Raw genomic sequence first — 13,485 nt, forward strand, 5'->3', positions numbered from 1 at the left:
TCGCTGGTCCTGTTTGAACAGTCAGAGGATTGCGTATCTGCAGTGCCTCTTCACGACTTAATTTGTACTCTCAGATCTGACTGGGTGTCAGGCTGTGGCACCTAACCGCTCGGATAATTGCAATAATGCTCCTGGAAATTACCCCCCCCCCCCCCCCCCCCCCACACACACACACACACACCACCACCACCATGTAGTTTGAGATGATGTACTTATATTTGCGGCCACGAGAGAGTGCCATTAGCCATTCAATTTTGAATTCAACTGAACTGTGCGTGCTTAACTCGGTTTAACTCGCTTCCCTGCCCAATTACCCTGTCTAATAGAGCTTCACCAGCTGCTACAGTAACTGGAAGGCAAGGTGTGGCACAGCAAGTCCGAACCCGATCTCTTCATGGGTGACAGTTTCTGATGATCAGCTTTGAAAACAAGACCTCCCTTAAAGCCCCAAGTCCTCTGATTACTTTTTCAAAATAATATACAACACTGTCATCGTGTCACCCGTCAAACAGATACCAGGGAATGCCTTTGTTCAAACAGTGAATCTTTAATAGCACAAATATACAATACAATCAGCAGACCCCCTCCTCCGCTTTACGATCGTGTTGCACAGATGACGACTCAGAATAAAGTATTTACAGTTTTATGGCACAGACTTCAAGCAGCGTTGGGTGTGGCTGATGCGTAAGGAAGAGGGGTTGGATATATACGTTGCGGCTCATGGAGGCGAAAGGAGGGCATAGGCGTGGTGTTCGTTTGGTGTAGGACGTAAGTGACGGACGTGTAGAGGTCAGAATGTCAGCGCTGGCGGGACAGCAGTGAGCGAGACGAGAGGGATGGCAGCATCACCACAGTGATGGGTCATATCTGGAGACACGGAGAAAGAGAGAGACAGAGAGGTGTAAAGATCGAGATACAAATACAACGACAGAAAAGTTGCGCCTTTAAACGCATACCTTGACTGTGGAAGCGTGTCTGTGCTTTCCTTCAGCAGCAGCTCTGAGACCAGTGTGTCCAGAATCTCAGGACTGGATCTCTTCCCATACCTGGAGCAGAGAGAGATGGATAGAAGGAATTAAAAAGGTCGAGCTTAAAAATAAATAACAATAAATATAAAATTCTTTGTCCAATTACGAGAGCGAACAACTCTAAGTCATATCTCGCTGTGTCCTTGAGTCATATGTCCAGTCATGAGCTGAGGGAAATCTGTGCAGAATCAGACCCAGCAGGCTCAGATAGGAGTTCCATCGCAGGTGGTCACATTTGCCTCAAAAGATAAGCCGTGACGGCGCATTTGTCCCTCTGGGTGGCTAAACGCCCGCAGAGGTATCCAGCCCACTGACAGCTGAAAGCCAAGAACAGCGGGTGACTTGCCACTGCACGGTGACAGTCTGGACTTTCTTTTCTTTTTCTTTATTTCTTCCTTTCTTTCTTAAAAAAAAAAAATCAGTGGTAAATGGGCAGCAGGCGATCTCTGCTCTGTCACAAGAGAGAACGAATAATCTACAAGACCTGCAAGGTTCAGATAACTCCAACAAGTAAAATTCCACCGGACTGCCAGCTTATAGCCTCCTGGCTTTAAATGACATGACAAGCACTGTCAGAAAAAGAGAGTTCTTTACTGATCAGTTTGACCAGTTGGAAGATACCAGAGAAATAGAAGGAAAAAAAGACGTGTTATTGCCTTTACCCGTGTAACTTATGGCATTTTAGCCCAGGGTATAACAACGTTTTGAGATAAAATAAAATAGTCCCACTAAAATAGATTTATTAAGGAAATATAAAAAAAATAAAAGACCAATGCACCTGATAGCATCAATCAGTGCACAGAAATGTCATAAATATTAACAACGGAATACAATAGACCAGTGGGGGCAGCATTTGAGGAGGAAAAAAATAATGAGCATAAAATAAGTACTCTGTTATGTTATATTCTATTCTATTGGAAGGTTTAATTAGTCCGCCCACCTCTGTCTTGTAATGAGGTTGATGTAATGTCTCAGGGCTGAGTAGTACTTGGCCAGCTCCTCCGCGGGGGCGTCCTCCCCGGGGTTCTCTGGTTTCACCGGGTATGCCTCCGTCAAGGCGCCCAAGCAGACCAGTGCCCACAGCAGGAACCCCAGAGTCCCCAGCCAGCTTACCAAGTTAGGATGCATCTGGCAGAGTGAAGTACAGAACAGTTAATTAACATCAGTGGACACCTGTTATGCTGTGCTGTAAATTTCCTTGATTTCCAATTTATTCTGGATAAATTTCTTTCTGAAAACAAACAAAGCAAAAAAACACGCAATTTTTTTTTTTTTTTTTACTGCAAACAATGTTAGTATTCCAGAAATCAGGACTTTCATGGCATACCCAGTATTAGAAGTGCTACGGAGAGACTTTAAAAAGCTGAAATAATATCATGTCAACCTAATATTTACATACTTACTTTCCCCAAGGGTTAGAGCGAGATCTGCGCGCTGTCCTGTGGCGTCTCTTTTTCTCTTCTGAGCGCTTGGTGCGCGCGGCGGTTTATATGTGTGCGCCAGACGCGCTGCAGAAAAGCGCGTCAGAGCAGCGCTATCTTTGCCTTTCTTCGCGTGAACGTCACCGCTGATGCTGTCATTAGCGCGAGTGTTTTTTTTTTATATTGAGTATTTAAAGCTCTTCCCATTAGTTTAATAGATGCAAAATAACAATGGAAAGTAGAAACAGAGTGCGTTAATAAACCTGGTTTCAAATGAGAACAAGCAGTTTTAGGAATGTTTTTTCCAGACTTTAGCCAACCCTGCTGATACGCTGGTATTTTAGAATCCAAACCAATTAAGACAAGTCATGTCTATGAAGGAGCATAACATAATTATTGCTACAGGATAATTAAATTCTAAAAGGTCCACAGCAAGTGCACAGTTACGCATCTAATGGACAATTTTCCTATTGGAATTATGCTTGGATTATCTTGACGTGTTATTAATGTAACAATATTTATATTGCACACACACGCACGCGCGTGCGCACACACACACACAGCTGCATTTAAACACACACTGTCACACAGACAGGCTGATACACACGTCAGCTCCTCTGTGGAGGAAGAAGGTAAACAATTTCACAATCAAGTAGTGATTCTTCTATATAATGAGATCAATAATCCCATTTGAAGTCACAAAATAGTGGCAGTAATGCAACACTGTGGGCGAACTTCAAATGATTCCTCTATAGAAGGCCTCCTCACGAAAGAAACTCCTGTGACGGCGCCCTCGGCTGATCTGGAATAAAAAGACCTCAAACCGACTCACATGTGCATGAGCGCCATTTGACTGAATCAGTCCACTAATTTCATTTTGCCGTTATTCCCTCAGATGAAATGAGACTGTGACTCTCAACGTGAACAAAAGCCCTAAATGTGAATGTCACGACACGTCAGCCAAAGAAGAGCCCAATCTCCAAGGAACCCACTTAATAAGAAAACCCAAATAGCACTTCAAATGAATCTGTATCACCGAGTGCTTCATTTACCTCCCATTCATAATCCTTTTGTATACCAGCCCGCAGCCGTATAATCTGTCAAAATCAGTATTCTTCAGCAGTGCTGCTTTTTTAAGTTGCGCAGAGGATGCGTTAAGAGGTTTTTGTGTAACACAGGATGCTAAGAGGGGAGATGAGGGATGGGGCACAAGTGAGAGAGTGTGGAGCACAGAGTCATGACCAAATCGTCATGATCGCAGGCAGGAATGAGAACTTTCAGTCCTCCTCAGGGGATGCGTGCGCGCAAAAAGAGCACTTCATCAGGTATAACAGCGTTTTCAAGGAAACAGCTTGCACGTATACGTAGGTGTCTGACTTGTGTGAGTGGAGCAGATGTCTAAAGCACTCCGACAAAGTTGAGAGGTCAAATAGTGTCTGCTTGATTAAAAAGGCGGGGGGTGGGCTTTTAAGTTTTTGACCCGATAATGGCACTAGATAAAACGTTAAAGGAACTAAAACATCTCACCGCTAATGGTGGCACTAAAGGAAAAGGCCAGGGCATCACCTTGATAGAGATTAGTCATCTAGGATCCGTGCATGCCTGTGAAAAAGTTTGCTGATCCATCCAGCAGGTGTTTAGAAAGTGTACAGCTCTGAAGAGAAAACACAGGCTTCCTGGCAATGCTTACAGATAAAGTCATGGGATCACTCATCCACTGGGAAACATGACTGTGTGATCATGAATTCACTGGATGCAATGTTGTTGAGATCTTTCAGTTTGCACCAAAGTGAATTAGAGCCAATCAGTACATTTCCATACAAAGATGTGGAACATTCAGCATTTGCTCCTGTACTATATTGTACTTTTAGAGGTCTCTAGGCTCATACCATGTGAGGTACTGCTGTTGTATCCTGGACAGGGTGTAGTTATTTGTATGGTTTTTACAGCGTTTTTACAGAGAGAAATCTTGGTCTTCAGGTGACATTTTTCTATTTTATTCTCTTATTTCTTAATGAGGTACATGGGCTTCCATTAGTTTAGCTTTTTGATTCATTCAGAACAAGATTGACATTTTGTAAAGCATTTCTTAGTCTTTTTTGGCCCTTAGAAAGGTACATATAGTTACCTTTAGGTCCAATCAGGGGGGAATATTCATGTGGATTGTTCCTCTAGGGACAGAAATTGACTTTTAGTGTGGCTTATATTTTTGAGAGCATTAAACAGCAACTCAAAAACGTTCCTATGCAGGCCTAAAATTTGAACCCAAAGAACTTCCTTTGAGGCAGTGGATGAATCCCAAACTAAATATGCCTGTCAGACAGTGGATTAGGAGACACGCGCAGACAAATCGGTGTCTTTAGGGATACCTTTGAGCTTTTGAAACAGCACGCATCCTTGCCAGCAAGAGTCAAAGAGCCTTTAGACATATAGAAAGAGAAGCTCGGTAGATAAACTCAGGGAAAATATAACAAGTGGCGAATAGCCCACCACTACATGAAGTCCCCCTCTGCTGCTTGATTGAAAGCTGGATGGAAATGCAATGCAGTTTAAGTGAATCAGAGACATTAATTCTGAGAAAACTCTGCAGTGCAATTCACACTGGAGAGGTTTGATGGGTGTAAACGGGCGTTATTGTAAATCACTGTCACTGTCAAAAGTATTTATTAATACACAGGTGAAAATAGTCCCCAACAAATGCACTTAGTCCTGCTTGAATTTTTCTTCTAGATATCCTTTTTTTTTTTAAGGCTTATGTCTTTAATTCATTATTTAAAGACTGATGAACATATTTTTTTAACAGTAAGAACAATATATAACACCACCAGCCTTATCATTTTACATCTAAGGTGAGACAGGGGATCAAAAATAATCAGCTAACAAATATGCAATTAGGAGACATTTTGCCAGTGACATCTTTGCTTATTTGCGGCTTCTTTCTTACTGCACATACGGAGGATTAGTCTGTGCTTGGGGTTATAACAGTCTCATCCAGTGTTCTGTTCATTAAATATTTATATCATGATCTATAATTAAAAAAGCTCTGACAACCAGGTCAGATATTGGAGGAAATCTGGTGAATTTCTGTACATCACCAAAGAGGAAAAGGAAGAGGACGAGGGCACCGTTCTTCAAACTCAGGGGGAGAAAAATGGTTAAGTGACAGGGCTAAGAGAGTTCAGGGGAAATGTGATCATTCATTTATGTTAGCATCAGCACTAATAATATCAGTGCTATTAGAAAGATGGCTACCAATCAGCCTAATACAGTCCCATATGTAACAATGATGTATCAATGCAGCACCTTTAAGGTAACCGCTGCAGAAAATAATTTAATGAAGAGCTGGCATTATCAGAAATCGGCTCTGTGGAGACCGACTCCTTCAGAGAGCAAGCTGTTTAAATGCAAATTTGTTTTCTCCTCCTCTCATCAGCCTCCTGGTTTGTACAATAAGTTCTCTCCCGGGATTTGTAGAGATGAAAAGGCTCACAATTTTCGGCTGCTCTGAATGACACTTTTCAAATTTACAGTGTGTACGAGCGCACAAGGAAACAGTGACAAGCAGGCTATGTGCGTCGTCTCTGTCAGGCAGTTGCATGCAAACAGGCCAAATCCCATTGCAGCTTTGTGCTTTCTTTGGCTATAACAGCATTTTTACATACAACTCTGACATCTAAATTGCTGCTTTTGACTACACTATTGTGCAATGGTGACTTGTGGTAAGCAAGCACTACTATTACTTAGATAGGGCACGGCAGCTCCCGGTTTAGCTGCAAACTGAAGGTGATTTGAGCGCCATTGCAGAGGATTGTGGTTTGTCATCGATTAAATAAACCAAGGCATTGGATTAGCGAGTTTAACAAAGTCTGATTGTTGCTTGTATAGCTCTGCTTCATCATAATAACAATTGACTTACATTAGGTGACATTTAAGTTAACAATAGTTTTACAGAAAGATTTCTGCTGAACAAACTTCATAGAAGCATATCCCCAATGGTTCTTCTTTGTCTTGGCTTTGACATTAACTGACAGTCTTTGTAGGCAATTATGCAACATCTCAAAGAAACCTAAGCTTCTCCTCTAGTTTCAGATCACAGAAAATACAATACTGACAACCCTCATAGAGGAAACATTCATTTCTTCTTCTGTTTATTAATTTCTTCTTCTCCTTATTAAACACCCACTGCTTTAAGAGTCAAACTGCTTTCACTCATTTTAATTTACCTGTCTTAACCTTGTCTGTCAGCGCTCCTTGCTGTCTCCTCTGATCTGTGTGAGTATGCGTCTGTATCTGTATGGGTGTTTGCAAGTGTGTCTCATCTGCTTCTGGGGTGAAAGCAGCACCAGTGTCACGTCAAGAGAATCATCATATAAGGTCTTTTGAGAGACAGATGAACAGAAGGTCACGCTAGCAAGCTGTGACAGGTTGGTTCGGCTCAGGTGTGCAAGTGGGAGTCCTGAGCTTTTATATTAGGAAACCTGATGAAACCTGTAACACGTCAAAGGGCCCTAAACTTTAGTTTAATAAATGTTACGACCTGTGTAAGACCACGGCAGTCTGTGTGCGTCACTGTTATGTCTGCTGTCACATTGAATTGAATTTATCTGAGTCATTTTGGCGAGGTTTTAATTTTTTTTGAGTGGCAGAGTGACAAAAAATAACCTTAAACAACAATTAAAATCGATTCTTTTAATTCTTTTCAAACTTGTGTATTTAAACACAAGACACACAATCAAATGAATGACGTCACAATTTCCAAATCATAACTATTTAACATATTAGTATGTCTACTGAATACATTGGCAGTAGTTTTCCATCCATTTATTATACTGTAGCTGTAAATATATGTTAAAATATTTTACCAACTTATTAGATACCATATAGAAGACGCCTGGTAATAGTGTGTAAACAATGCATTAGTAGGCATTTGAAAGCATCAAGAGAATGTGCTGCATTCATGATGTTCACATTCACTGTGAATCAGCCACTGACTATGCCCCGATACTTATTTTGTACATTAAAAGCATCTGCAGATTTAATGTTATTATTAGGGTAGCATAATGCATGGTTAGGATACTGTGAATACAGATGTTCACACTAAAACAGTGGGATTTTTTTTTTTACAACAAGTGCAATATTATAATTAAAACTGCTTATAAAGATGTTTGAGTTTAAGTGCTGTTTCTTGCATAATTTATTCATACTTAGGATTAATGATACAAAATAGTACTGCACTTTAAGAGGCTTAAAATTGGGCTAAGTCTTGAGACAAGGGAGATATTATTCTCATCTAGGCTAAATGTTTTGACCTCTTATAATGGCAAACGTGTAATGTGCTTTAAGATGAACTGCTGCGGGAAACATGCTTGTTTCCTTTGTTGCTTCTTAAATAGGAAGATCCCACAGCTGTCTATTAAACATAAATCCATGTAAAGCTAGGCTAGTTATCTTAGCTTAGTCTCTGTTCAAAGGCAGCAAATCCACTAAAGCTCAATAATTAACCCATTATATCTCATTTATTTAATTAAAGAGTGTTTTACTGTACATGCAGAGGTTGAGCTGAGCACAAACACACAAGCACAGGCCCACAGAAAGGGTCACTGCACTTGTTGCTAGCCAGTGTACAGCTAATGTTTAACATAGTTGTTACATTGGCTGTTTAAGATGATTACAAATGGCCAAAAAGGGTGGATTCACACCAATAACAAGGTCAAGAAACATTTTACAAGAGAAAATACAATCACTAGTAATTCATCAGCGTGTCAGGTAGGTGTTTTCCAGTCTTCCTAGTTTTTATGCTAAGCTAATTAGCTGATGCAAGGCAACCCTATACTTAACTGAGAGATCTGAGGATAAATGGGACATTTCCCAAAATTGAAATGTATTCTCTGCGTACTATCTTTAAAATTAAGACTAGATTCAATCATCTGACACAGATTTTAGATTTGTGATCGTTAATTGCATGCTAATATATGCTGTCTTTAATGTTTTTATTTTTTTATATTTCTTTGTTGTTTTGTGTTTTCTTATTGTACTATGAAATTTCATGCTGTAATTTTATGTACTGTTGTAAATATGTATTTGGTTTTTGGACTAGATTGTTGTACATTACCTGATGGTTTATTAAATTTATTATTGTTTTTGTCTGACCTGCCAGGGAGTACAGACGAAAAGTAGGTTTTTGGCTTTTCTGGCATATTTACTTTACACTGTCCCTTTTAAATAAATAAATTCATATATATATAGGCATCAGTTAAGTTGTCAAAATCTGCTGCTAGGCTTTTAACATGCAGCAAAAGGAGTAACTACATTACATCAGTCTGTGCAGCCCTTTATTAGTTAACTGTTAGTTTTAGAATTGATTTCAAGATTTTACTGCTGTTTTTTTAAGTGCTACAGGTTCAGACTCCAGCCTATATCTGTGAGATGCTGACATGAACCTGCACTGGTCCCAACTAAAAGTCTTGGAGCATTTGAAGTTCAGGCCCCACAGATGTGGAATATTCTGGAGGCAGATCTCAGGTGGGCAAACTCTGTAACCTCTTTCAAATCTGAACTTTAAAAATGCATATTTGTTGCTTTTATTATTATTAGGCACTTTTATTAAGTGCTATATAAACACAAACAGTGTAAAGTCAATGGATTTTCTTTTTGTGTGTGTATAATTTACCTGACTTTAAGAGAATAAAGGGCTACAGTTTTGTGGAAACTCTCACTCAAGAGAAAGGACAAGAGTGACTCTACAGCAAACCTTAGGCTCTGTCCTGCCTTGACAGCTATAATTTTAGATATTTTATATTCTGGGCCTCCTGTTACTTTTCATTGTTACTGAAAAACAAATTGTGGAAACCCTACTGTCCTTTATCATTGACTTATAGCTTTCATGGTATCCTAGTGTTTATAAGTGCCTCATTGCTAGGTTGAATCAATAACAGCAACACTAGTAACACTAATTTGTCTCTATCCTTGGCTACATTGTGTATTTGTTTAAACTCATATGAACTCCATCAGTGTTCATATATTTATGAATGAGTGTGTGGGTGTGTGTAGCTGCTTGTGTTTAAACACGTGCTAGCCAAACAATCATTACCTATACAATACCTTTGTCTCTGTTATCACAGTGTCTTACGAAAAAGCAAAATCCATTTTTCTCACCTCACTCGCCATCCCCCTCCCGAGTCTGTCGACACAGGAGGAGATCGAAGCACAGCATCTATGAAGTCAATTTCCCACTGTTTCTACCACAAAATAGAGGAAACACACACATCTATGCCTTAGATTCATGAAATTCTGATTTTTTTTTCCCATTCCTCTTACACATTACTCTGTTTTCTTCAAGTAAGAACAGAAAAAAGCTCTTCAGATTCTTTTGGTAATCAGGAGAGGATTCATGGAAAAAGACTGGCCTGCCACACTGAAAGTCTTGGGTTGAGGATGTTAGAAAATAATTTAGTAATCAGATTATTAATGAATAACTAAAATGGTAAACTAGGGAACTATAGATCTCACTAGATATCCATAAACATAACATCATACTAATAATACTGTATGTTTGTGTAGTAATAGGTCTACATTAAATTGGACTCTCACATTATAGGACATTCCAACCATTAGATTTGGTGAGAGTAAATTGTCACATGCTAGATAAGGAGGACCATTATGTTGATCATTTACTCATAAATTATATATAATTTAAAATTATATAAATATAATTAATATGTAATTGAACACTGTAAATCTTGTTTGTGCATTGTGGATGTAAAAGTGGAACAAGTGAAAATCATTTTCATGCTCTGTATTGGAAGTGAACTGCACTGTACCTTTTAAATAAATAAACAAACTGAAATTGAAATACTTATGTTATGATTTAGCATTTTCCTCTTCAGTCTTGGGCAGCACAATGGTGTGGTGGTTAGCCTCAAAGCCAGAAGGCCAGTATAGTTACAAAACCATAAACTGTGTGTGAAAGGTAGAAATAGCCCCTGGTCTGTAACATGAAGCCACTTTGAAAATGCTTTAAACCTGCATTTTTACTAATGGCCAGCAGGGGGCAACTCTTCTGTTACATAAATCCTGGTTATGTGGAAGTCTATGAGAAAATCACCTTACTGCTCATTTGATTTGTGTTCAGTAAGTATCTCGTAATGAGTTTATAGTTCCAATCACTAGTTTAAAAGCTTCCACAACATGATGTGATATTCATTGAGTAAATGTAAAGTAAAACAGGTAATAAAGCAGGTCATTCGTGCCAGTATGCGTATTACTAGTATGATTGCCAAGATGCTAATGTATAGGTGTGCCCTTACATCCTGCAGTTTCTCAGCCAGATCTTGACAGTATTTGTTGCTTTTATTACCTCTGGTCACCTCTGCTTTTTCTGAAAGTCAACACAGGAAGAGACAAGACGCAACCTTGGATATACACATGAATTCATTCAATTTATTGTTTATGTCACAACGCCATGATTTTAGCTAATAAATAGCAGTACACACAAACATATAGGCTGTCTTCCTCCTTTCATCCTCAACTGATATGGCAGATGGTTGGCCTTCCTAAGCCTGGTTCTTCCAGAGATTTTTTTCCTGCTAAAAGTGCAGGTCATGCACTTTCTATGCAGCAAGTTAAATAAGAAATATCCATTGCAATAATTTGAAAACATGCCACATTAATTCATTTTCACAAATATTTTACACAGTACTGTTTTACACCCTCTGTAAAGTGGTTATAATAGACACTCTCTGAGTTCTTAGCATCATTTTTGGAATTCTCTTCAAAATTGTATCCCTAGATTCTAACTTAGCATGTAAGTGTTTTTTTGTTTTTAATGATGTGTCAGAATCTGTTGTGTTTCTCTGTGCCTCTGCATGAATATTTTTTACCCCTCTGTCTGTGGGGAAATTGCAGGAAGAGTTCTTTACCTCCAGTTAATTCAGTCTTTGTTTACGATAACTGTCACACGGGTAATTAAGTGTCTTCTTGCGCAGTAATTGCCAATTTAATCTTCCGTTCTTGTCTCTTGATTTGTTGCGTCGAATCTGTCAGTCAAGCAGGGCGTGGTTTCCATGGGGATGAGTCAAGTGTAGTAGTCATTCCCCTCAACAGGTTTCTGAACTAAATTACCTGTGGCCTCCTTAACGGGGTTGCTATGGAAAGGCAATTACACTAAATAGTAATTGTGCCAGACTAATTCGTCAGGCCTTTACCTCTTAAATTAATAGGTTTTTCACCTCTTGCTCTGCCTCACCCCATCCCACTCTGCGATAACCAAACAGTGTAAATAGGTTAGGTTTTTCTAAGAATGCTTGATTCTCTTCTAAGTAGCAAAGGAGAAACACGATTAATATTTTGAAGTGTGTAAACAGCTGTGATTGGTTGCATACATGCTTTATTTAGCCTGATACCATGGGCATTGTAGATACTCTGAATCTGACGTTTCAGCTTTAAGATTTCAGATTCCTCTTGGTTCCTTTTTAAACACTCGCCTGCTGAGACCCAGGTGCATCCATGTCGTCCTTCGAGCACAGACCAACGTCCTTTCCCCCATGACCACCTGCTCAGCTCACTAACTCGCACAAACACATGCCGAGTTCCCTTAGGTAATGCCAACATTACAACACAGGTGACTTGAAATTCACTGGGCACCGCCAATGTGGATGCTGATCCAGTTTGACTTGCAATCATCAGAGTAGGAACATCTGTGTGGGAGTAAATCCTCATTTGGAGCCTCATTAATTGTGTTTCTAGGTTGAAGACGTTTGAAAGTAGGCTGTCAGTGAAGAATACATGACCTGCTTCTATCGTCATTCACTGGATGGATTAAATCAACTCTCATCATTCCTGATCTACCGTGAGGAATGGGATTAATCAATTGGAGACAGTACATCTATCTGCAAATTAAAAACTGCGCTCATCAGTGAGCACGTAGCGACGTGGTTCTGCTGTTATTTCAGTGATGTGTTGAGTGGGTGGCTTCTTCGCAACATGAAAACGTCAGTCATAAATGGCTCACATGCGTAAACTGACCAGTTTAATAAATAAATGTTAGAGTGACTATTCATTGCCATAAGAATTTTAGGAATTAAACTTTAAGGACCACTAGTTCATAGAAAATATATTTCTGGAAGTGGAAAACATTCAATATAACTTCCAATCTTCCCAGAACTGAACATCTCAGGAAATTCACCCCAAGGTCCAACCATGCAAGGTTCAGCTGAGCCCGTCCAGCATCCTGCCACACCTGCTGCAGCGCCACCACCTGGTCCACCACCTGCGGCTTCCACGCCATCGCCTGCAGCGCCACCACCTGGTCCACCACCTGGTCCACCACCTGGTCCACCACCTGCGGCTTCCACGCCGTCGCCTGCAGCGCTACCACCAGTAGTTTCCATGCAGTCGCCTGCAGCGCCATTATCTGGTCCTGCCTCGCCTGGTCCTGCCTCGTCTGGTCCTGCCATGACCCAGCCAGAAGTCGACACCACGCCTCTGCTCGTCTCGCCTGCCACGACCCAGCCAGAGGTCGACGCCATGCCTCTGCTCGTCTCGCCTGCCAAGCCACGTCCACGTCCAGCATGGCTGTTTCCGGGGCCTGTCAAAACAGCCTGTCCACGGAAACCCACCAAACCACCCAAGGGGTCACGTCCACATCCACACTACCTTCGACCACCTGCCAAGCCACCTGAGAGGTCTTGTCTACGCCATCGACCACCAGCCAAGCCACCCGAGGGCCTTCGTGCAGGCCCATGCCGCCATCGACCGCCAGCCAAGCCGCCCGACAGGTCTTGTCCATGCCCACGTCGCCGCCGGCCGCCAGTCAAGCCGCCCGACAGGTCTCGTCCACATCGCCGCCGGCTACGAGCCAAGCCACCCGAGTGTGGCCAGCCATACCTGCTGCCACTGCCACCTTCCACGTGGTCGGCCCCCTGAACCATTGAACTATGAACTGCTATGCTGTCGACCTCCAGGACGGCCCCCTGATCTGCCTGACTTTGGACTCTTGTGCCATCGGCCTCCAGGTCGGCCACCTGAACTACTTCGCC

General features: G+C 41.1%; 1 protein-coding gene across 2 annotated transcripts; it reads right to left on the reverse strand.

The window, feature by feature from the left end:
• Nucleotides 1-527: 527 nt before the first annotated feature.
• npy (neuropeptide Y) lies at nucleotides 528-9,723 on the reverse strand. Of its 2 annotated transcripts, none has more exons than XM_085148347.1 (4): nucleotides 9,605-9,723; nucleotides 1,969-2,156; nucleotides 957-1,046; nucleotides 528-867 (listed from the first exon to the last, which is right to left on the reverse strand). In XM_085148347.1, the coding sequence occupies exons 1-4, from the start codon at nucleotides 9,614-9,616 to the stop codon at nucleotides 846-848; spliced, it is 312 nt and encodes a 103-aa protein (XP_085004473.1). In that variant the 5' UTR covers nucleotides 9,617-9,723; the 3' UTR covers nucleotides 528-845. The 2 variants fall into 2 exon arrangements, with proteins under 2 accessions (XP_085004473.1, XP_085004474.1); XM_085148348.1 differs by lacking the exon at nucleotides 9,605-9,723 and adding an exon at nucleotides 2,432-2,550.
• Nucleotides 9,724-13,485: the final 3,762 nt, after the last annotated feature.

Source organism: Neolamprologus multifasciatus, chromosome 22 (genome assembly GCF_963576455.1).
Source record: "Neolamprologus multifasciatus chromosome 22, fNeoMul1.2, whole genome shotgun sequence".
NCBI classification, from domain to species: domain Eukaryota; kingdom Metazoa; phylum Chordata; class Actinopteri; order Cichliformes; family Cichlidae; genus Neolamprologus; species Neolamprologus multifasciatus.

Coding starts and splice junctions, on each gene's coding strand:
- npy (XM_085148347.1), bottom strand. Junction 1,047..1,968: donor AACCTCATTACAAGACAGAG/GTGGGCGGACTA, acceptor TCTCTGCTCCAG/GTATGGGAAGAGATCCAGTC. Junction 868..956: donor GACACGCTTCCACAGTCAAG/GTATGCGTTTAA, acceptor CCGTGTCTCCAG/ATATGACCCATCACTGTGGT.